Source organism: Netta rufina, assembly GCF_964035555.1.
Source record: "Netta rufina genome assembly, chromosome: 4".
NCBI classification, from domain to species: Eukaryota; Metazoa; Chordata; class Aves; order Anseriformes; family Anatidae; genus Netta; species Netta rufina.
Genome location: NC_140127.1, coordinates 43,938,465 through 43,964,266, shown reverse-complemented (window position 1 = coordinate 43,964,266; position 25,802 = coordinate 43,938,465). Strand labels below are relative to the sequence as shown.

Genomic DNA, 25,802 nt, shown 5'->3' with positions numbered 1-25,802 from the left:
GAGAGGGAAAAAATTTATTGTTTCTTTAGATTTCCAATGACTGGTTTTATTATGATTAGCAAATTCATCCAAATATTACATACAAAGGATACCTTTTCTTCATTTGCAATGTTAAAACTAGGTTAACATTCAGTGGAAATGTAGAGAATAAAAGCAAAAAAAAAAAAGGTCTTTAAATTATTAGTGGAAATACATTATTTCTTTTTCCTATTTCAGCAAAACACTTGCGAATAACTGGGTTCTGTGTTCCGGACCCATCTTGCATGATGAGGACTTTTGCATACTTTCCGAAGGCACTTGAAGGAGGGACTGCTTATCAGCTGGATAATACATTTGTTTTTAGTAAGTGCGATACTAGTATAAATTCAAACAGCCAGAAAGCATTAAGATGCAAAATCTTAGCCAGGCATGCTAACTGAAGGGCTGCAAAGCCGGAGTACAACAAATCCTTCGTGTCGCTGCCACCGTTACTCATCGTCTCCACCACAGAGGAGCAGGAGTGCTTTCCTGTAGTCCCCAGACGTGTCCTTCTGTTAATATAACAAACCAGTTGCCATGAGTCACAACCACAGAAATGCAAGGAAAAGCAGCCACCAATGAAGACTAACACATTACGCATTTGTCCCACCCACAGGAAATCCACTTGGATTACTCCCAGCTCAGGAATGATGCAAAAAAAATTCTCTGCCTCTTCTGTTAGAGCTATATTTACATAGACAGACTTTCAGAGACAATAAAAGCTCCTGAAAGCTTCACTAGAACTGAGCTACCTATTGCACATTAAAAAGCATTCAACTGCAAATGAGAAAGTCCAAGAAAAGGAGAATCCAGAAGCAGCACCAAAGCAGAGAACTTTATGTTGTCACAGACAGATTATCAAATAAGGAGTAATAACAAACAAACAAACAAACAAACAAAAAGCAGCATTTAAAATAAAATATACCCCCAAAAAATTACAAGGAAAAAAGGCATTTTGGCCTAACTTTGCAGCAAATATACAACGATCCTGCAACTGCTGGCTCTGGATTTCCTGCTAGCTCTTTCCCTTCCTGCTCCATCCCACCCACTTAAAGGAGATAATGATTCAGATAATGACTCCAGTGAAATTTCTTCCACTTTAAGTAGTCCTAAAGGTTCCACACACCACAACCAGAGATTGCAGCTCTGACTTCATGGTAATGCAGACTCCAAACCCCACTGCTATTTCTCTGGAGCCAGCACCCTCTCTGAAGCATTGAAAATCCTAAGGAACCCAGACAAGGAAAAGGAAATGAAGCAGCAACTAAAAATGGAAAAAAATGAGTAAGTGTAATTTCAGAAAACCACATCTGCTCTCCCAGCAAACACTGGAAAGAAACCTTCAGCTTTTCTTAGGAAATGTCTCCCACTTAAATGACACTACTCGATACTTCATAAAACTGCAGATCAGCCCCTGCTGCTCTCAGATAACACAGTGATGTCCAGCTCTACACACATCCGCCCCCCTCCCTTCCACAAAAACAAACATTGGAAACAATTGCATCTTAAATACCCCTAATTTCCCAGATGACAAAATAGAAGTTTTACCTGAATCATTTGATGCAACGATTTAGCAAAATTCTTTCTGAACTCTTGTCTAATATCGAACAGATCGATTTCACTTCTCGAAACCATGACTCTGATCAGGGTGTCATCATCAGTGCCAGCCCCCTACAAAGAGAAGTTTAAATATTACACTGTGAGTTTGTCATGGACAGTTACTGTCATAGAACAACAAACAAAAATGAGCAAGTGATGTCTCAAAACACTTGTGCTTTACATTCCTACTCTGCAACAGAGTATTTGGGACAGTATCACAAGGCATTCACGCTACAATGCGAAGACCAACCATGTGAGGTGCTCCAAGCCCCAAGAGTTTGGTGAAGTGCTGTACAGTCAGCCCTCTAATTTTGTTTCATCTTCATTGACACCAACTGCCAATGCCCAGATAAATTTAAAATAATCCAGTCCCAAGATTACACAGCAGTATATCTGATTGCTACAATCAGAATCACATGCATATCACCATCTCAGTGAAGTCTCAGACTGCAGAAGTGCAGTCAGTTCTGGAAGGGGGCACATAAATCCTAACTAAGGACTAAAACCAAGCACATAGCATTGTAAAGCAACCCATTCCACAAGTTAGCTAGCTGTTTATTATGAAAAGAAACTTCACAGCCCCTTTCCAACCTCAGAACTCTTTTATTCATCTTCGCTGCTTTAAATATTTTAAGTTTTTGCACTAGCAAGTGGTGTCAGATGGACCCGCCGACCCCTCCTGCTCAGACACGTCAGACTCCACACAAGCTGAAGCAGTACACATTTTCACATGCTGACCTGCTAATGCACCTCAAGGAAGGACTTGGCAGAGCCCCCACGATCATCTTCAGCCTAATGTCCAGGGCCACTCAATCCTTCGACTGGCTGTAATATTCCTGGGTTACATCTACAAGTGCCCTAAAGCTGCTCAAAAGTTACGCCGTGAGTCCAGTTGTTTCTGAGTAGGATTTGACATTAAAATCTGCTAAAAGCCAGGCTCTGCCCCACCTTATTATGAAGGCAGACAGATTGTAGAACTTTATCATGTCAAACTGCTAAATAACAAGTACACACTCTTCTGCCAAAGTTATAAACAATGATTTTTTTTCTTACAGAGGTTAACGATGTTACTGAAAAAAATTTGGATCTCACCAACAGACTTGTGTCACGCTCTTCACAACAGAAATCAAAAAGATTCTTAAATCCACAGAAAAAAAAAAAAAAAAAAGTTCTCTACCATATCCTTTAAAAAGTAAAAATGAAAATAAATAAAAAGTGGTCCTCCTCATAGTTCAGCATGCTGGTAGCATGTTTTGGATTTTCCATCTGAACCATTTTTTACACTGATGGTTATTAAAGCAGTAAAGCAGCTTTTAAAAGTTAAGGTACCGTTTCATCTCTTTTCATTAATTCTCATGCTGACACCTCCTCAGCACAACCACCTGGTGACAAACACACTTCAGTGCTTTTCAGCGTGGGGAAGGGAGGAATATATTCAGGGAAGATGATAATTTGCTTGAAGACAAAAGACTACCTACCTCATCTTTCCTAGGGTTTTAATTACTATTAGTCACTGTGATTTAAAAATACAGATTTCCTGCTTATCTCTTCTTACTCAAGGGAAGGAAAGGACAACAGAAACACAGCTGTGCTGCTGATGGGGTTCCCCTCCAGAATCTTTCATAGCTGTTTAGATCTCTTTCCTTTTTTCTCCTAAAAGTTACTTTTCCTTCTCAAAATGGGATGGATAAGCCATTAAGCTTGTGTTTCAAAGCTAACTGCACTTTCAGTCTGTAAATACTCTTTTCTAAAACAAAGAGCACTAAATCTACACAATCTGCAGTTCAGCTTTTGGTCATCTTTACTCCCTAAATATATCCATCACCTTAAGGCACTGTTTATCTAGCTGAAGGCATGCGATGGATCTAGCCAGATGTTTTCCATTGTAAGAAGATCAAGTCCAAAAACAGCCGATGAGACTGATGTTTCCAGTCAAATACTTATGGTCTGATAAACTTACGATCAACCCAAAGAAAGGCACATGAATTGTTTGTAGCCTGTTCCAGATCTGCATACCCCAAACCTTTTGCAGATGCTTAGTGATACAGTATCCTGTTGGCATTTGCAGTGAAAGAAGAAATGAAAAACAAGTGAAAGGGTGAGGAACAGTAGCCACAGGAGAAGGAAAGTGACTTATGGAAAACATGTACATACTTTCATGGAATAATACAGAGTCTCAGCAAAATAGGCAGGCACACTGCGGATGCATTTCACTGAAAAAGAGGCAAAGGATTAAATTACTGATTGCTATTCAACACGAGACAATCTGTCACTGGCAAGATAAGGCTTCTGCATGCTTCTGCATCGTTCTCTCCAATGCTGACAATTGAGTATACAGCTAGCTCGACTGTTCCTCTGCTACAACTCTTGGTTTTAAGAGTTAAAGTGCTGTCATAGAAAAGACCTGACTAGCCAAGTTCTACTCCCAGTCACAAGTAGCATTGTCCAAAAATGAGATGCCAGGAATACAAAGGCAGAGCTTTGTCTCACTTTCTGGTGGCGGTGCACATCACGAACAGAAGGCAGTTCACAACACCACTTCCCACCCTGCTCCTTCCCACCATCCCACCCTTTCCCTCATCTATTAAAAGAGTAGAGGCTTATTCTCTAAACACAAGAATTGGGTCTATTAAGGTCCCGCTAAGAAGGAACCATGTTTTCATGCCACTTCCTGTGACGGGTGGAATTCGAGGGATTAAAAGAGAGAAGGCCAGTTTGAGATTAATTAATTCTGTAATTACCAACTGCCAGAAGCAGCTTCTCCAAATCACCAGAGGTTTCACGGTCAATGGTCTCTTCAATTTGAAAGCCGGAAATGGTCATATATTTGTCAAATACTGGAAAACACAAAGCGTGCTTAATGTCACATGTGTAGTCAGATATCTTCCCCAGTATCTTCCTCAGTACAGACAGGTTAGTGACATCTGTATCTCCACATCCACTGTTCAAATGCTGTTGTCCACTCATTCTTCCCTCTGACCTGTTTTAAGATGTCTATTTCCTACTGGATTTCTATTGTACTACAGGTTCCTACACCTTGGGAGGAGTATCACCATGCACCAGAACACGCTGGAGCCACCCAGCTGGAAAGCAGCTTTGCAGAAAAAGATCCGGAGGTCCTGAGGGACCGAGGACCAAGCTGAGCATGAGCAAGCAACAGGCCCTTGCTGCAAAGAAGGATAATGGTATCCTGGAGTACATTGGGGAGAATATTGCCAGAAGGTTGCCAGCAGGTGATCCTTCCCCTCTGAGGGAAGATAGGAAGCTGTAAGAAGTGATAAGCATTTTGTCGCAGAGCACAGCTATCATTTAGCCTGAATCTAAGATCTTGTCTGTGCTGGGCTACTCCACCCACTTAACTTCATGCAAACTGTCCTACTGGCAGTCTGCGTTCATAAGTATCGGTAAGACAACTTTTCTTTGAAACATTACATTTCTATCATGCCAAGTACACGTTGGATGAATGTAAACAAACTTTAGGATTGTTTTAATGCTAGTAACATTAAAAATAAATAGATATTTAAAATCGCAAACTAAATTAGCTTTGAAAATCCAACTAATCCAAAGGGTAAAGGAAAAACAAAGAGACTGGAGAACCAAATCAAAATGTAGTGATCCTTATTCCCAATGCCCTAAGCAGCTTAATAAAACAGACTTATGAATGGATGAAGAACAGGAAAAATATTATTGTCTCCTTATTATCAGCTAATAGAATATGCACCTATAAAAGGGTTGATCTTTTCAGGGCTGATCTTCATAAGATTGTAGTGACTCATAACAGTCTCTCAGAATCACTTTATTGCCATGACCTCTTCCAAAGGAAAAAATAATAAACACACATCCAGAAAGAAGTACTCCAGCTGTTCCTCAGATCCACTGCACACTCCAAGCAGCAGATCACTTCTTGCTGTGGAAGAAGCAAATTATAGGAAACAAAAATAAAAGTAGAGGGAAGAAGTGAATAAATGTTACTGGACTTGACAAATGCAGTACCAGAAATGGCTCTTCTACCATTTCTACCACCACCTGGGTAACAGCGGGAATTCAGGCAGAAGTTTTCAGTCATACATGGACCATATTACCTACCCCTCCTTAGGTGGGAAACGCTGCGGGTTCCCAAGATGGTAATGAACTTCTCTTCATCTGTTCCCCATTTCAGCTCCCCAGCTCTAAACAAGACCTGTTGTAAATTGAAGAGATTAAAACAACAGCATTTGTGATATGGTTGCACATCTAAAAAGCTCCATTCTTCTTACTCTAAGGAAAATTATTAACAAGCTATAGCTGGAAGAAAAAAAAAATACGTAAAATTGCCAAATACTAAACTGACTTTATCATTTATTCCTTTCTAAAGTCTGAAATTGGCTGCAAAAGCATTTACATGAGTAATACTGCTTAAGGCCCTAACTATGTGCATAGTCCTTTTCATAAGCCTCAAGTTTTCTGAAACTGTTATAATCCAAGAGATAAAATCCATTCCTAATACTGCCTTTTTTTTTCCTTCCCCTATTTTAAATCAAACTGGCAAAACTTTATTATATTATGACTCATCTCAATGGAAGAACTCTGCTAACTCGGCCCAGGAGGAAGTTTTCCAAAAAAGAGGGGCAGATGGATTTTAAAGTCCTCAGAAACACGATTTGTCAGATGCTAAATTCTTAACCAATATAAAACTAGATCAGTAACAGATTTTAATAATTTTGGAGCACAGTGATTGCTCTTCAGGTTAGTCTGAAGGCTACTAGCAAACTTCAGAAAAGTGAAATGTTTTCAAAAATTCATGCAGACAGCAGAAGAAAAACAAAATGGATGAAACTCAGAAGCCTTCTCCAATCGTGTGCTAAACACCACACAATGTAAGGAGAAAGGTTTTAGATATCAGAGCATACAGCTTCTTTTCCCCCTCCTCAGCAAACAGAAGGCAGGCAAACAAGTTACCACCTGTACTAAGATAATCAAATATTTCCTAGAAACACCCATTCAAGCAGATCTCCTGCATAGCAATGCTGTTGGCCAGCTGTCTGCCCGTACTGTAAAACTTGAATGCAAAGCTACCAAATTCCTATTTATGTTTGTCCCACAATCCTGTATAAAGTGCATTTGTGACTGCTGATACATTAATGACACAGAGCACAAAAGCAGGGGAAAAAAAGCCATTAAAGCATTGCAAGGATATTTAGTTTAAAATATATGCTAAGCTCTTCAAACGAATACCAGCAGTCTCCATCCACGTCCCACCACAGCATTTAGAGGCTCCAGGAATGCATTTCTTTGGAGATACCTGAAGCTGCGAATGGCATTTTATGTAAGCTCTAACAGTTACTAACACCTAGGCTGCATTTTCCCACCTTGCATTCCCATGGACTAAAGGCACTGTTATTTCTAAACTGAACGTTTGTAATGTCTTAAAACTAAAGCAAGATCATCTAGCCTGATCTCAGTTTCTTAATGGCAAGTAACAGATCTCCATACATTCTCCCACCATCATGTAGAAATAAAAGAAGTTCTTCCCCTAAACTGAATCACCAACGTGGTGTAGTAGCTGTCTTAAGCAGTATTCTGAATAATAGTTCAAACAAGTGTTAAATCAGGGACGTGTCTGTTGACTTACAAAGAAACTGGAAACAAGCATTAAGCCAGGTGCTGTTCATATTGATCTTATTGTCAGGAACAAAGTTCATAATTGTAAAAATAGCTAAACTGCATTAAAATTTCACTGGCCTTGCTACTATGCAATACCTAAAGTGTACCTCAACTGTATAACTTTAAGAAGTGATATTCACAAAACGTCTTGCAAGAAGTTACACTTCCCCCTTTAAGTATCCTCAGAAAAATCTTACAAGTTTCCTACACACCCATACCACCTCAAATGCTTTTTCCCCAGCCGCTTAGAAATTATTAGAAATGCTCTGCATCCATTCCAGCTATGTTAGCTATATCTTTGCATAAAACAGCTACGAGAAATGTGACAAACATATGTAACAAACCAGAGAGACCATTTAGAAAACCACATTTCTACATTTAGGTACAGTGTCTCCTTAATCTCCAGGCTCCAGTTTTCACAGTATGAGTTTTAATAGAAGGAGAATGATGCTTTCTGAATGTACACAACAAAGGATTGACAAAATATATCTTATTGGCACAGGTCTCTCTCTCTCTCTCTCTACGCCTTGCCCTGCTATCAAGAGAATGTTTTATTGATCTGGTATCCTGTTTTTTTCCTCCTAGTCACCTTAACAGTTCATATGTTTTCTTTCATCTCAGACGATTTATGAGAGAAAATTTCTAACCCAGAGATCTGAAACAGCTGAGAAGAAACATGCATTACTTCTGTAATCAGATCTCTGAAATATTGACCACAACTACAACAACAAACCCTACAGAATCCAGCAAAAGACTTCATCAGGGATACAAATTTATTGCTGGTACTTCTCTTCCTGTGTACAACATAAGTTTAGTGATCAGTGACAAAGTCATGGAAAATACTCACAAATGGCAATGGGTGGGTCCCTAGAAACTCCAGAGGACAATTCTTGGACTGTCAATTTGTTACAGTAGCACAAAGTATTTGGAATATTTTCTTTTTAATATTTCACCCTCTCTGGATGTATCCCATACATCTGAGCTATACCAAATAGCATTACTATTTCTCTGTAACATGTATATGACACAAGATATATTAGGCTTGAATTCAGAGAGAAGCCCAAATCACATGTTAAACAATGAACTAGTAACACACTGCTGTTTTCCAGCAGTCAAGGCCTCAGCATCACACAGCCTCAACAATCACAACTCTCTCTTCTTATGACCTAGTCACTGCTCTGTTCAGGCACCTCAACAAGTAATGAATAAAACAAGACGTGGTTTACACTGAAACACAGAAGTGCCACAAGTCTTGATCCCAACATTTCACCTTTTGTCACTTCTTTTGTCCAGAACGTATAAAAGTGCAGCAAAATGTATTAAAAAAAAAAAAATAAACACACACAAAATCATAAAAATTCTCTCTCACATTTGAACTGTATTTATGCATGTTCTTTCTGAGGTAATTGTAGAAAAACCCTTTCCCCCAACAAAAAGTAAGTCATTCACCCACCTGTGCATCCTGCTCAACAAGACCTTCATCAACTCTGCCATCAGGATCTCTATTTGCCTAAAAAAATTTAAAAGTTGTTAAGCTGACAGGTGAATCAAAAAAACAAAACAAACAAAACAAAACAAAACAACAACAACAACAAAAAAAGCACCTAATATATTGAGATTGCAAAAATCGCTGTGAGAATTCAATCCCAAATGCACCTTATCCAAAAACAGCCCCACTTTTCATTTCTGCTTGGTTGTGTCTTTATGAAATAACCGTTCTGTTTTATTACCTTCAAAAACCTATGCAGCAGGCATTCTGCTATACCCAGAAGTATCATAGAAGCTTTTCAAGCCAGAGCTGTGGAAATGGTTCATTACAGAGCTCAAGATCATAAGTTCAGGGAGAGTTATTCAGTTTCTGAACCAGTCTTGCCTATCACCAAGTCTATCTAGAAACCCTCGTCAGTAAGCAGAAAGTAAAAAGAGTACATCAGACAAAACGAAAGTAAAATCATACACACACATAGGCATACACGGAGATACTGACCTGCAGAAGGACCACCAGCATTCTCTGAAAATGGCCTGATGTTTCTCCTGTGATCTTATCCTCCAAGTTAGCCTCATACTCTGCAAAAGAGCAACACCCATTCACTACCTTATGGACTTCCTTGCTATTTTGATGAGAAAATAGGGAAAAGCAAAAAATGGATTTGACTCACAGCTTGTGGAATCGTTTGTCAGAAACAGTTTTAACAACTGGACATATTCTGCCATCCCTTACAACCTAACATTACTCTAAGAGATGGTAAGGCATCATCTTACACCCAGCTGCAGGCACAGATTACTTAAAATATTTTGAATCCAGAATGAGATACACTGGTTCAGCTCTTTAAAGAACTAAAGAGCATACAGATCTGGAGTTATACAGAAATATGGCAGTCTCACAACTGTTCAACAGAAAGGAGCTTATAAAAGTCTTGCTCCAATAAATTTTGTCCTTGGAACTCTAAGTTTTGTCTTGAACTTCATTAAGATATGAGGATTTCTTGTGTGAAAGAAATCTGCATAGATACAAAAGTGTTGAATTAAATATTGCCTTAAAAAAGTAACCCCTGCATTCACAGGGTGAGAGCACGTACTCCTGTGGACAATCAAAAAAAATGCAATACATTATAACAAAGCGAAAATCAAAAAAAAAATAAATAAAAAATCCCATTTCTTTATGGGATGCCAGTTTTCTGACTTTCAATTTTTAAAAACCCTCTTTTGTTCAAAAGAAAGAAAATAATGGGTGGAATAAAGAAATTACATTTGAATAAATTCTAACTGTAAAGCACAAAAAGACCAAACACTGCATATCCCAATCATAGCCCCAAACTAAAAAGGATTTTAGTTTGCAATCCACTCTAGTTTCTTGCAATATAAAGTTTCCAACTCAGCAGAACAAAACCTCACTTGTTGGATACATGCCTCAGTTTACAGATAGGTCTCGTTTTAAACGTGTTAAAATCATCGTGAAAGAACTGAAAGGAGAACTCAGAACTTAATTTTATACTGAAGTTTACCTTGCAGATAAACCTGTTTAATATTCCGCACTTCAGCAGGTGTTCTGGAGGCAAGAATTTCAGTCAACACTTTCTCATTGGTTCCTGCTCCCTACAAGAGTGCAAGAAGAAATCAGCTGATTGAGTAACAGAAGGAAAACAAGTGTTCCCTTTGACAACCGAAGGCAAGCATCACCTCATACATCTGGATCAGAGAAAGAAAAAATATTTTTCTGGTAATACCTAGTCTATCCTGGGAGGCTTGGAAAAATAATTTCTTTCCATTCTGGAATGATTGTTTTCAAAATCAACCCAACACGTAAAGAAGCTCATGCTGCAGGACTCAGATGAGCCTCTCCACAGTCAAGTACACCCTGATATACCTCCATTCTTCACTGTTACAGCTGATGATGTGACAGTAACTGAGTGAACAGCTTTCATCTCAGCTCAGTTCACAAGTTCACACACTGCCCTTCACTGATTAGCACACAGATGAACAGTCACCCAGCATCCCTTCCATTGTAAGCAAACACATTTTACAACAGAATCGCTAACTCAGGCCCTCAAATAGTTGCTGCATCCTATACATAGCCATAACAGGCACTCTGCTTTCACAAGGATAAAGTTTACAAAAGCCAAGGCAATATCTTCTTGTCACGTATCTGTGTCTACTTTGCCTATAAGAATAAGCCATTGCTGTTTACACTCCAAAGGGAGCCCTTACCCTGTGCATTTTATTTATTTTTTTTGCTGTGGTGTGTTATTTACAGTTCTTCCTATAGAGAAAACTTCCTATAGGGAAAAAAATCAATATACTGTGTACAAAGATTTATACTGTGTATAAATCTAATAGGATACACATAAACATTTTCAAAATACAGATTGTTTTAAGAATATGCCTACTCAACAAGTAAGGCAAGCACTATTACATTAGTTCTCTAAGGAGCCTTGTAGCAGCAGCAGTAGGTAACTCAATCTTCAGCACAGACAATGCCCTTAGCTGAGTCGTCATCCTGCAGTGAAGTTCCTGCTGCCACATCTTCTTTAGTGCTCTTATCCACTTTAGCTGAATTGCAGCTAGTGTCAACATTTCGTCCTGTGCAGAGACATTCACTGAGATCCTATGGTCTTGTGTTTAATACCATTTGTTGTAACTAACAAGAACAAAAACACTCCTGTTCCACTATCTCTGTTTCCCTCCTGTACCCATCTGTTCTGTCATTTCCCTGTCAGTCTTTGACCCTTAAGTCAACACAAGAAGCTTGGGAATACTTTCATTCCTTTCAGTCAGCCAGGTTTTTATCAGTTTATTTGTCAGGTGCCATGTTCCCTTCCCCCAGTGCACATAAAGACATTACAAAAATTTCCAGGATTACAGCTTCTGTTGGCTGAGACATTATTTGCTGGGTCATGGGTTCATAATCACTAGCTTGCACAGCTGACTACATATTAACCAGCTGCTCATCAAGGATTTGGGGAGTGCTAGTGTCACCCAACCAAGCACTAGCTGACACCAGCCAACTTCAATGTCATCTACTTTAATCAACAGGTTTCTGCAGAAAACCCAGGGACATCCAATTCCTGAATTTCCACAGGCTGAGGATATCAAACAGGTGTGATCAAGGGGGAAAAATAGGAACCCATGAAAAAACACACTAAGATATCTAAACATACAGACTGCAAATTGTTGTTTCACCTAGCCTTCCCAGAAAGGTAATAAATGCACTCACCAAAGAGAGAAATGCTAAAAAAAAAAAAAAAAAAAAAAAAAAGAGTACCACTGACAGGATTTGTCAGCTCTTGTCTCTGTATTACTGGAGGGAGCTTTTAGAACACATTCAACACAGATACCATCCCCTAATAATTTTGGTGCTCGATGTGAGTTTACACAGGCATGCTAGCTCACCAATTTTGGAGTTTGACTGTTTTCATCAGGTGCTAAATAACTTAATGCTTAAATAACAGTCAAAAAGAGACAACCAAAGCTACCGTGTTAATGAAATGCTGTGAACTAATTTGCAAATCCTAGGTTGCTCACAGCAGAAAAACTAGCATCCACTGGACTTCAGCAGCAAAAAAGAATTTAAAAACACCACTGATCTGCTTGTTAAACCTAAATCAGAACAAGTCTTATGCTATGCAAATTTTAATCAAAACAATTGCATTAGTGATACTAGCAGGTGTTAGCATAACATTACTAATTAAAAGACAACTTTATCATCATTTCCCTTACTAACTGAATGTTCATTCCTATACACAACAAAAGAGCAACAAACACTGTATACAATATACTCAATCTCTTGCATTCTCCTTACCTTGATTGCATGCTTCAGTGCATGAGCATCAAAAATACACGTTGGTCTCATCAAAGATACCATCAGCGTTTCAAACTTGCCAGTGAGTTCTGATTTCAGGTCATCTACAAGATCCTAATATGGAACAAACAGTACTGCAATGAATTCTGTCAAGAAAATTCTCTTCTTGCCACGACTTTGCATGGCAGACTTTGAGCCAAAGTATTTGATAACTCCTTCCATACTGAGGATGAGGTCAGTACTAGAAGCATACTAACGGGAAACTATGTAAGCTTTTGCACAAAAACCCGATGTATTCTAACAAGGTACAGAAAAAGTTCACTTCTTTGTGATAATCTAAATGGAATATTCTAACCTAGCCAAATTTAAGGATTTCCCATTTTCACAAAGGGAATAAAAAGGAAGACCTGGGGAACTACAGACCTACTGACAGTCTCACCTCTGTGCCTGGTGAGATCATGGAGCAGATCCTCCTGGAAACTATGCTATGGCACATGGAAAATAAGGAGATGACTGGGGACAGCCAGTATGGCTTCACTAAGGGCAGATGGTGCCTGACGAAGCTGTTGGCCTTCTACAATGGGGTTACAGGACTGGTGGACAGAGGAAGAGCTACTGACATCATCCACCTGGACTTGTGCAAAGCATTTGACACTGTCCCCCATGATGTCCTTGTCTCCAAATTGGAGAGGTGTGGATTTGACAGATGGACCACTTGGTGGGTAAGGTACTGGCTGGATGGTCGCACTCAAGGAGTTGCGGTCAGTGGCTCAGTGATGAGTGGTGCTCCTCAGGGGGCAGTACTGGGACCGGCGCAGTTTAATACCTTTGTCAATGACATGGACAGTGGGATTGAGTGCACCCTCAGCAAGTTTGCCGATGACACCAAGCTATGTCATGTGGTTGACACACACAAGGACAGGGATGTCATCCAGAGGGACCTGGGCAGGCCTGAGATGTGAGCCAGCGTGAACCTCATGAGGTTCAACAACACCACGGGCAGTGTCCTGTATCTGGGCTGGGGCAATCCCAAGCACAAATACAGGCTGGGCAGAGAATGGATTGAGAGCAGCCGTGGGGAGAAGGACCTTGGGGCATTGATTAAATGAGAAGCTTGACACGAGCCAGCAACTTGCGCTTGCAGCCCCGAAAGCCAACCATATCCTGGGCTGCATCAAAAGCAGCAGGAAGAGGGAGGTGATTCTCCCCCTCTGCTCCGCTCTCGTGAGACCCCACCTGGAATCTTGCACCCAGCTCTGGGGCCCCCAGCACAAGAAGGATGTGGATTGTGGGAGAGAGTCCAGCAGAGGGCCACAAGGATGATCAGAGGGCTGGAGCACCTCTCCTCTGAAGACAGGCTGTGGGAGTTGGCATTGTTCAGCTCAGATGATCAGCTGTGGATGCCCCACCCCTCAAGGTGTTCAAGGCAAGCCTGGATGGGGCTTTGAACAGCCTGGTCTGCTGGTATAGTGTCCCTGCCTGTGGCAGGGGGGTTGGAATTAGGTGACCTTTAAGGTTCCTTCCAACCCAAACCATTCCATCACTCTATATGGAGAAGGGGGACACAGTAACTAAACTATATTTTCTTCCAGGAAATCTTTTACAGAGAGCATGATGAATGCACGTCACAGTTTTAACTAATCATCATAGGCCAAAATCAGCTCATTTCTACAGTTTTTTGTTCGTTTGTTTTTTCTCACCCTGCCGAAGAGCGTTTTAAAGGCAGATGCAATTTCTTGACGCTGAGCATTATTTCTGCTGGTAAGGATCTTCAGAATAGTGTCCTCATCAGTCCCTGAGGTTAGAAAGAAAGAACAACAACAGTTACAAGCACATTCTAAAAACAACAATAACAAACCCCAGCAGTAACACAAACCAAAAAAACAATGAAAAACACTTCAAAAATAAAAATCTACCAATAAACAGCACAATCATTTAAAAAACGAATGTCCACACCTCAAGCTGAGCCACCACGTTTGGTGTTCTGCTGTAGCAAGAACATGACTGGAGAATACACATTGCTCTCCATCAGTGCCCTGTTCCAGACACTGCCCCCAGCACCCCAGCCATCATGTATAAAACAGTCACAATCTTTATTCCATGAACAAGCCTGCTGTCAGGCTCCCCAAGAGATATACTTCAGAATAAATGCCCTGTCAACTCCCAGAAAACCACAGGCCAGTAATCCTAAACACCCCTGAGTAGGGAAGTATGGAGCTATTATTGATTTTATATGCAGTAGTTTACAAATTTATCCTCACAACATAGCACCTTGCTAGCTCTATTGAATTGTCCATAGACCTGAGGTTTATTGAATTCCATTCTTCCTTTCTCTCTGCTTCTTCCCACAGGCAGCTTCGAAGAAAGTATCAAATTAGCATTTATTCTCACAGCAAAGTTTTGGGGCAGAAAGCTACAGCATGAGCTTAGAGACCACTTGTCAGGCTACATTTGGTCTGTGCGCTCGTGTTCTTTGGTCACAATAACTGCCCCGTGTTTAGCCACTTCCAGACCTAGGGAGCTGTTGCCCCTTTTCCAAGCACAGAGCTTCCGCTGTTCTGTGGTAATTCATCACAGTTGTTCCCTTTAAATTCACAGTCTATCTTACTGAGCAATAAAACCGCATGGGCAGAGAAGCCTGTGAAGTATCAGATTTTAAACGGGAAGTGTCCAAACCATCATTTTTAACTTCTGTTAATCTAAAAATCAACATCCTTGAGAGACACACAGTCAGAACTAGGACATGCCCAGACTCCTGCAGTCCCAGGGCCGTCATTCCATAGCATGTGGACACACGCCCTATCCTCATCTGCTAACATAAAAAATGAGTTCAGAAAATGTTTTCAAAGCAGGAGTGAGAACTCTTTCTTCTTCATAACATAAATTGTTCTTACCCATTCCCTTCATAGCCTTACGAAGGGCTTCTGCATCAGCTCTGGCATCAAAAGGAGAGAATGCTGTCACGGTGCCTCTTGTGGACTAGAGGGAAGAGAAAAAAAAAAGGTGGGAAAAGGAAAAAAAAACAGAAATAGAAGATAACAGCATCTTTCAGTTCTCCATACACGAGCTCAGACTAGATTTGAATCTAAGATCCAAAAAACAATGGCATTTTTCATGCAATTGTCTGCCTAAATAGCAGCTTGTGGGTATTTCAACACAGCTCTACTCAAAAGGTTCAGCAGTAGGCCAGCTAAGTTCAGGTTTGTTTACATAAAGGTAGTTTGCAGGATTGGTACTCACAACACTGGAGCATGAATGCAGGAAAATGACTAAGAAATGATCATTTCCTGGAATCATTTGGGAAATTAATTGCACAAATCACATAGGCCAGATAAGCCACACAAGAATCCTAGACACATTCAGAAATAAGAACTTCCTTCCCCCAAGAAAAGCCTGATGGAGCTTTCAGCCAGTATCACACTGATTTTTTCCATCACCCTGAAAAGGAGACCTACTGAACTCCTCAGTGACTTTCAATTTTTCCATCATGTTTCTTTCGGCGTAAGCACCTTTTTACTCATGTGATTCAGCTACATTGCTCATGGTAGTTCACAGCCAAGAAGAAATTACAGTTCACACCAAAGATAAAAGATGAGCCCATCCAAACACAAACAGAATTCCACTATGTTTCCATGGAAAATGATTCTTCAGGGACTTTCTGCTTGAGTCAAACACAAGAAAGATATTCATCACCCGCACAGAACAGTCTTGCCTTTATTTAAACACGACAGTTCAAGAACCTACTGTGCTATATACATACAGGTAATTTATAAACTACAAAGGCCAAGAAACAGCAGGGTTTTGGGAATAGGGAGGCTTTCCAACAGCTGAAGAAGGAAAATTTAATGTAGGTATTGGCATACTAAAGTAACAATCAGCACGGGCAGGGCATTTTTCCAATCCTAAGGAAGAACACAAAAGGAAATGCCAAGATTTCCACCGAGACTGACAGCAGCCTGTTTCACAGACAGCACAGCCATCTGGCCTCTGTGACACGGCCTTTCCCTTGAGTTAACAATTTCAGCCTCACAGTGCTGTGGTTTCAAGCCAATTTGCTCAGCTAGGGTAGGTCAGCCAGAAAAGCATGGAGAGAAAAGAACTGGCAAGCACGTACCAGAAACTGCCCTGAAGCACTGCTGCCTCTCAGGCCATCCGTGTGTTACTGCCAACAGGGAATCCCTATCTCTCCCCCTGCTGCAGTAGTAATGGGTGAGGCTTACCCCAAAGTACCTCAGAAATTCAGAACACAAAGTACCACGACATTTAAGAGCAACAACAAACTTCCTTCTGGTAGATGCTTTCCGATAGCCAGCCTACTTTAAGGACACGTCAATTCCCCTGGAGCAGTCTGTTTTTCCCATTACAAGCAAGCTTTTAGGCAGTACTTCAAATTTAGGTACAGTAATATGTGCTTACAGTCTTTTTCCTATCCTATTCCAAAAGCTATAATGAAGAAACCTCAAGGAACTGGGATCAAATTTATAAATGGAATTTAACCTGGTAGAACAGATAAAGTCTGAAAAGCCTCTGTTTTTCTCCTCCTCCATTATTACTGTACCAGCCAGAATGGGGTAATTTAGAAGGGTATTTCCTCCTGCTTTAGTATCACTGAGTATTAGACAACTACCACAATCCTCCTCGGAAAATCACCCTCTGGTCAATCGGTCCTGGATAAAACAATTGCTTAATTTAAAGTTTTCTTTTGCTTATTTTGTTATAAGCAAGGGGCATTTCCTGAAGTAATTCCTAAGTCTTGTGACAAGGGCCCAACATCACTGTGTGGCTGTTTTAGAGAAAGTATGCACAAACATTGTGCATACACAGATTAAAAGTCACTCTGAATCATCCTTCTTATTTTTATTAAGAAACTTTCTGCTCTCTTTTGAAGCACATAGTGGAAAGCCTTACCATGTACTAAGTTTGATGAACAGTTCCTGAAATACTTCAGCTGCAGCTGTAACCTAAAAACAGTTTTCTTGTACCTTTTACATTCCAGGCATTCCCTTCTGACACAAAACATTTACTGGAGTTTGGCTACAGCATCCCCCTCAAGCAGCACTTGAGTGGCACTTAGCTTGCAAATCAGAGATAGTGCTGCAGCTTGCAAATCAGAAATAGTGCTACAGCCCTGCCATCAGCAGAGACTGCTCTTACAAGACAATGTTGGATACAGTTTTGCAGGCCCAAGTGCAACCTGCAGTCCAAAAGCACCTTCAGAAGCCACCAATGGGCAGATGTGACACTGACAATAGTAAATATCAACTTAGTAAATATCCCTTAGCAAATATCAACACTCCACATTGGGATTAACAAAACAAAGAGAAGGACAACAGGCCTCAACAGAAAAAGTGTTGCAAGACTGTAACACCCCAAAGCTACCCACACTCTACTTTCTACATACCCCATTATACTGCCTGCTGCTAAACAGCCTTGGGTAGCACAAGGACAATTTGAGATGATAGACTAGAAATAAACAGCAGCTTCCATTTTCTCCAGGCAGCTACCAACAGGACTAATGAAGACACAAGTTAGTATAAAAAGAAAAGGAAAAAAATATATTTATATATGTATGTTATATGAATATATATATAACTCTAAATGCAAGAGAAGATCTAGCTTTAGATCTCATGCCCTCCAACAAAGAAATTCATGTTGTCGGTTGATTTTTTCTTATTTATTCTGTTCTAACAACTGCTTGCAGAAGAACAGGAAGATGCAATCTCACCAGGCAAATTGTTTCTAACCAGCACCTCAGCTATATTTAATTTCTCCCAACAGACAACTTTGCTTCACAATTTGATGTCATGTGGCCACATACCCTGGCAACAGCCAAGGAAACATGCAAAATCAACAACAGCCACTTAACTAGGTTCCTTTTAATTTTTCCCCACCAAGCACACACAAGATTTCCTACCCACAAGACATTTAGCCACCCTTCAATACAAAGCATTCATTATCAGCTAACAAAAGAGCATATTTGAACTGCTTCAGACTTATTTCTGGTTGCCCTTGCTCTGTACCCTCTCACAGCAAGTTCTTACCATCCAGATATCCCATACGTGACGAGCTACCCCCTCTCATGATGCTGCACAGCAGCAACACAATTTGGGTCTCATCAATTTACTGCTGGAAAGGCCAGTGTCTAGTGCAGAGCAGGTGATATGTGACATGATTTTTACTTAAATCAGCCACCTGCTTACCAGATGGCATAGGAAAACTGTGGAGTGGTGGGAATGGAAGTGGAGAATGTTTTCCAGCACACAGGTTGACAAACAGAGAAGGCACGCTATTTTCAGAGCACTGGAAGAACCCAGAAGGTCACGTGCTAGAGTAAATTAAAGACTAACTTGAGTTGTGTGGGTTTTTTTTGTTTGTTTGTTTTTTGTTTGTTTGTTTATTTTTTAAATGAGCATACCCATCTTGCAGATAAAGCACAACACAGCACCCACCAGCAAAGTGGAAGCCTTTGTGGTCATTGAAGACCAGGCACAGAGCCCAGCTCAAACTACGCATTAGAGTCGATGCCATATAAGAATTAGATTGTACATCCCCACCAAAATTTCAACAGCAGTAGGACATAAGTGATGCTGTGAGTGGATGCATACAGCCATGGAGCTAGTGTGAATCTGCAACTACTTTAAGGAGACTTCTACAAAACCCCTCTCTAAGTTTAGCAATGCTTCAGATTGCCCACTTATAGGGAAGGAGTAAGCTCTGGTCAGCAGACCATATTCACATCTGCCCTACTATATTTACACTTCTGACAAAAAGACGGAATTGCACAACAGCTGTGCTGAACTATGAGTCAATACACCATAGAGATACCATAGATAATGAGGACAGAAAGAACAGGGAAAAAAAAAAAAAAAAAAGCAGGAGCAGAAGAGAGAGAGTAAGAAGATAAGATCAAGCAATGGCAACTTGGGAACCAACGCAGGGACATTTGCAAAAACTGTCAGAGAACCTGTCCTCACAAACAACCCCAATAAAGCCAAGGAACTGCTCAGGACACAACTCTAGAAAGGCATTTGTACTTCAGGATGTGTGAAATAATCCTCTAAAGCAATACTACTCCTGTGCTGCCAGTCACACAAGCACTTTGGCAGACCAGGAGCTGCGGATACTGCACACAGCAGCCACACCTCCACCTTCCTGCCAGTTTATAAATAGACACACTACACAGTCCCAACTTCATTGCAGGGAAATGTTTGGGAGTAGCAGACCAAAACAGGCCAGTCCTCAACATACAGACTATAATTCTTGTTGCTTTCTTTCAAGGTTTCCCAATTAGCAAGCACACAGCAGCACTTCCAGATGATAGCTCAGCAAGCAGGAGAGTTCTTCATACACATCTATACATTAATGAAGATCACTACGTACACAGATGTGTGAGAAAAGATGCCTTGTTAAGACTTCAGCGATCCTCCAAAGAAAGCAGATAAACACAGGCACAGAGGGACCGGTCTGTACAGCACGTTATGGCATGCTGCAGTTTTCCCACAAAATGAATGAACCTTTTTCTCCTGGCCACGGAGCGCATGCCATCCTTTTCCTGAGCAAAACCAGCGACAAAGACTCCAAAGATAACTTACCTTCATCAACGGTTTTATTCTTCAGGGAAATATTTAGATTACACTGGACTTTAGCACACTGTGCTGTCAAGTCTTTTTGAACATTGAACCTTTAATTGCACATATAAATAACTATTGTCAATTGATACTCTACATTTCATAATTAATTGATGTGTATTTTCATGCCTTACCATCACTTCACGGTGCAATAAAATTAAGAACAGATACCTGCCATGAGGAGCAGAGCTTACTCTTCAACTTTTATTTATTTATTTATTTTATTAATTACAAGCTGCAAAACTTTAACACTTTCAGTCTTTTCTCTTTTTTGGCTGCATAATCACACAGGTAAAGAATACTACTGAAGTCAGTGGGAAGCAGCCATCTGAACGTGGAAACTGGAGTGCTGGACCTACCTGGTACAAGACTTCATAGTTCCAGTGACTTCAGCCCAGCACAACTCACCCCACCCCACTCAGTAGCTCAAGCCCAAGTGTCACCTCAGGCGGCAGAAAGTTCTGCTGCACAAGGACAAGAAGAGCTGGTTTACACTAATGAAGAATGAAATATTCCTTTTAAATAGATTGAGAGTTAGTGTGTCTGTGGAACAGACTACAAGTGAATTGCAAATTTGCATGTTTTTACTAAGAGGAAGTCACCACTGAACATATCAGCAATGTTACATGAACTGTAACAAAATGCTGTTCAGGTAGATCTCTCAGGTCTGATGCCCTGCGCTGGCTTGGATAGGGGTCTATTTTTCTGAGATGCATCCTAGACAAACCATGCTTGATGCCTGAAGAAGAAAACAGAATCCCCTCTTTACCCCTCCAAAAAAAAAGGGGGGGGGGGGGGGGGACTTAGCAGAATGTTATTAAAAATAACTTGTTAAAAAACTAATTTCGTTCTCTTAAAAATAAATCCAGACAGAATATGGGTAAATATTCACTGCAGTGTTAAATTAAGTTAAGCTAATTAAGCTAATTAAGTTAGAATAGGAACAGATTAGTCGGAAGGGACCTTCAAGCATCACCTAGTTCACCTGCCACCACATTACTCATACATCACTGCACAATCACACTGACTTCTGCTAAGGCAATCCTAAAATTTGATGGCTCCCCTTTTCCACAGCCGTACAAAGTCCATAAATAAGCAACCCAAGCCTTGGACTGCTGGGAGCATATGGTGGATGTATTCGATACAATGCTAAAACAAACAGGTTTGCCTCGTACTGCCAGCCTCCATCCAGGCTCAAACATGACACCGACACAAGGAAAAAGGCTCAGGCGATGTCCTGGTCTCGTAGCTGCAAAACTTTCAGAAAAACTAAGCGGGATAGAGCAAAGCAAGAGCAGGAGGGCCCGTCGAGAAGCACCGCTGGGTTTTCCTCCTCCCTCGCCCAGCGGAGAGCGCCAACGCCCAGGCGCAATGCAAACGCGCGGCACCGAAAACTTGGCCAAACGAGTGGAAACTGACCGAAAAAAAAAATAATAAAGTTGTGCTTGACGTGTTCCTCACATGACTGAGCCGCTCTCCCCGTCCTCCTCCTCCTCTCCACGTCCCCCGCCAGGCTGATTTAAGGCAGAGCAGCAATACATTAGCGGGATAAAGGCAAGGGGATGGAGCCCGGAGCCGAGCGGGGCGGCGGGGGCACCCCACCCCACCCCACCCCGGCACCCACCTTCGCCATTTCGCAGCTCGCCGGGCCGGGATCGAGTCCGAGTGTGCAGAAAGCGAATGGTGCCGCTCAGTGCCCGCTCTCCACCACAGCCCGAGCCTCCGGGAGCAGGCAGGAGGCAGCCCCGCTCCGCCCGGGGGCCGGGCCGGCACCGCCCGGGGCGGGCCGAGGCTGAGGGGGCCCGCTGGGGTTGGGGGCTCGCCCTGCCAGGGAATGGGATCTCAGAGCTTCCAAGCAGGCATTTTACGTGCCAGGACAAGCAGTTGGGTTCCGAGGTAGGGGGGTTAACAGACGGGGGGTGCAGTCTGCACGGCTCGATAGCCATTTTCCGCTGGTGCTGCAGGGTTGCTCCCTCACCCACACAAACGCCATCCAGCTGTGTGCTGGATGAAAGGAGGGGAAGAGGCTACAAATGGAATTCGGTGTTTCTGCCAAAATATGGCACAACCTCATGACATGAGGTTTTTGATATGCAGCAGTCACTTTTGTCTTAAAATGAGTGCTTTTTTTTTTTTTTTTTTGCTCTGAAAATACTGACAGGACTGCAGATCACGATGTCAACTTCAATCTTTCGCCCATCATTTCTTGTTGTCCCAGAAGAGCGCAAACAGTTCAGGAAAAACACGGGATCCACCCAGCTGCCTTTATTTGCAGGACCACGAGCTAAATGATTTGATAAAGTGGCCTGATGTTCTTACCGAAGCCTCATTTGCTTTTAATCCATTGGAAGTGGCAATCTAGATGTGATGACAGTCAAATGAAGGGAATAGCGAGTTCCTTGCACCATGCATCTAGAAGTGCACACATCAGTTAATGTAGGATCAAGGTTCTTAAGGAAACAGTGAGTTATGAAACAGTTTCAGAAATAATGGTTAAAGTTCAGACTGGTTGCTTTTAGTTTAAGCACAGCCTAGCTCTCACACACACATCCCTTTCAGAAAAATAAAAGCCCTTTTCTTCTTACTCATTATATCCAGAGCAGATGCAGGTCAAACTGGGACCACATCTCAAGCTTTGCCATCTAGAAAGTGCACCCACGAAACAATGTAAATCTGCCCTCTTTAACACACTCCACAGTTCTATCGATTAGACTGAGGCGTGTACACAGAGTACCAAAAGCCTGAGGTGTGAGCACAGCCCAATGGAATTCAAACTTCGTTGGTGACTCAGATGTGTGATAAGGAGCAGTTGTTGGGTAATGAGAAAGTTAGAAAGGCTCTATCAGTATCATGCGAACAATTACCGACATGTCTAGAAATTAATAGAGCTGTAATCCTCTTCACTTTGAAATAGCTTTGTAGAATCTCTCTACTGCAGCAAACACACAAAGATAGGGATATTGCCTTTAATGATATAAATGTATCTATGAAGCTTCACAAACAATAATATAAGCTCTTGAAAAAAAAAATAGGAAAAATATACACATATTGCACTAACAAGTTATTTAGCAGTTAGCATCTGACCACCTCGAATGTGACTGCACCGCCTGGGAGAAACAACAGCCTTGCTCTCCTTCCCTCCCCTCCGCTGCAGCAAGCCCCTCCCGGCTCCCCCAGAGCTGCAATACAAGCTTTGAATTCTTGGCTTTCTGTAACTCCAGGCGTAGTTTAAACTAGGCAGCATGACACAAAAGTTCTGCTAGATTAATCAAAGTGTTGCAAAATTTTGATGTGTGTAATTGCACATTAAAAAGAAAGAAAGAAAAAACTTGCTTTCTCCCCAGCTCTTCTCATATCTTCTGAGCTATGAGAGTGTATTCTTCTGGATTAAATTACTTCTGTTTCCTATGCATTATTTAATATTTTACTGATATTGAGCAACTCCCAAATTTAAGAAAAGTATCAAATAGTAAGAGATGTATTTAATTCCACTTTTCTCCTTAAATATTGTGTTGGAGGTTGTGGATTTGGAAGGATATTAACTTTTTTTTTTTTTTTTTTCCCTGAGGTAAGTGTGTGTACACTTTGCTTCTCATTTATTGTGGAGGAAGTTTACCTTCTTTCATTTCATTTCATATTGAAATAGTTTTCGTATCTCCTACCTTTGAGTAGATTACACACAGTAGCTTGTTATTTCACCCTGTGTGTAGTCTTACCCCCAGCCAAACATGAGGTAACATTCAGCCAAAGGTAACCTCTCCATTTTAAACCCACAAAGAACAGGGAAAAGAACCTTGGATGTGAGAATAGAGCATTTATTTGCCCTCTCTGGAGGCGGTCTGAAATACCTGCTGCAAGATGAACTGCAACTGTAGCAACAGAAAAGGTCAAAGTGAGCAGAAAACAGTGGTCTCGCTGCCAACAGATGAAGTTAGGATTAGAACGTCTAGCCAAACTAAAATGTCACCACTATTTGATTAAGCAAATAAATATTTGCACAACTTCATGGAGTGAGGAGGCCTAGAGGGGGTTGATATTAGATTATTAAAATTTGCCAGTCCATTTACCAAAAGCAGATTTCTGAAAAAATCTAGTGACCACAGAACTTCAGCCTTTACAACGATTTGAATGCAAGGAGAAGAGGTGAGAATAGCTGTACCAGCAAAACCAGAATCAACCTGAAGAAGACACAAATGCATAACTGGAAGGGAATGGGCTCGAAGAGTTACAGATGGTGACCCCTGACATCAGATACAGGACCTTCATGGACAAGTATTCAACCTGACCGCTGCTCTACTATGAAATAGTGTTCACCTGAAAACAAGAAATAACTTTTTAGATTTAGGGGGTTGTTTGTTTCTTTGTCAATAAAACCTAATTTTCACACAAGAAAAACAAACAAACAAAAAATACATTAGGTGAAAGCAGTTTTTCGCCCACCTGAGCCCTTCCCTGTCCTTCAGATTTTCATGCAAGCAGGATCGTACCAGGCTGTAACAGTCCACTTCCCAGTGCTGGTGCTGCTGGCACATACCAGTATTTCCTTAGCCCAGGATTGTAAACAACCTGGAATAATAAAATAAAATAAAATAAAATAAAATAAAATAAAATAAAATAAAATAAAATAAAATAAAATAAAATAAAATAAAATAAAATAAAATAAAATAAAATAAAATAAAATAAAATAAAATAAAATATGGTGACAAACGGAGTAGTGGTGCCATAATGATTTGTTTAGCTCTAGCACACACAATGACTTTGGAAGCCGGGCTCTGCTGGTTCCCAATGTGCTTCCAAGCCCACGCAGTGGGAAATTCTGAGGCTGGTCTCCAAGTCATGCTCTCAAAGCAAAACGACGTGCTGAAATACTGCACTGAAGCTGAGAGTGTTTTAGTTGGGCAACCAAGTGTTGAGCAGGCAGAAAACCAAAGTAAGCTCAGGAGCACAGATGACATTAGGTACCTTGCACTTCCTCGGGAGACAAGGATGGGATTGTGTCAGTCAGGGGATGCTCTCTGAGCTCAGCTTTGTGTTCTGGAGACACTGGCTGCTGTGTCAGAGCCTACTGCCCCCCTGACCTAAGCTCTTGAAAAGGGTCTTTAAAAGCTACACATTAATGCAAAGCAGCATAATAACAACAGAATTAGATGATTAATCTAGATCAAAGCTTGCTCACTGCGTGTTTCTGTTCCCCTGAGGTGAGGACCTGTGGAACATGTGGCAAGTCTGAAACCCTACTCTGTGGTTATTCACAGCATCATCCTGCAGAGGAGGTGGCAGGAGAGGAGGACACAATTCTTAACTCAGGGCCCATCTTCACATGTGAAACACTTCTCTACTGGAAGAAGATGGGTTCTGTTGCTTCCCAAATAAGTGCTCTGCTTCAGGACGGGTAGCTGAAAGAGCTTCAGTCTCAAAAGGCAACTCTGAGGAAATGACTGTGTTCTGGCTTTGAAAGACTTTCTAGCTTCAAAAGCTACCTTCTGTTCTCCAAAGTTTTTGCTCGCTTATTTTTTTTTTTTTCTCTTAAATAAAGCCAAAAACTCAGTATGACCTATACTCTTTGGCCTGCAGGCAGGACTGCAAGTTATGTAGGACAAAAATAGTATGCACAC

General features: G+C 41.1%; 1 protein-coding gene across 2 annotated transcripts; it reads right to left on the bottom strand.

The window, feature by feature from the left end:
* Window positions 1–21,952, bottom strand: ANXA5 (annexin A5). Of its 2 annotated transcripts, none has more exons than XM_084286581.1 (12): window positions 21,812–21,952; window positions 15,454–15,538; window positions 14,260–14,354; window positions 12,560–12,673; window positions 10,266–10,356; window positions 9,248–9,327; window positions 8,714–8,770; window positions 5,704–5,797; window positions 4,359–4,454; window positions 3,772–3,830; window positions 1,567–1,689; window positions 1–530 (listed from the first exon to the last, which is right to left on the bottom strand). In XM_084286581.1, exons 1-12 carry the CDS (start codon window positions 21,818–21,820, stop codon window positions 468–470), a joined length of 966 nt encoding a protein of 321 aa, XP_084142707.1. In that variant the 5' UTR covers window positions 21,821–21,952; the 3' UTR covers window positions 1–467. The 2 variants fall into 2 exon arrangements, 1 of the variants encoding a protein (XP_084142707.1); XR_014618393.1 differs by lacking the exon at window positions 1–530 and adding an exon at window positions 2,356–3,669.
* Window positions 21,953–25,802: the final 3,850 nt, after the last annotated feature.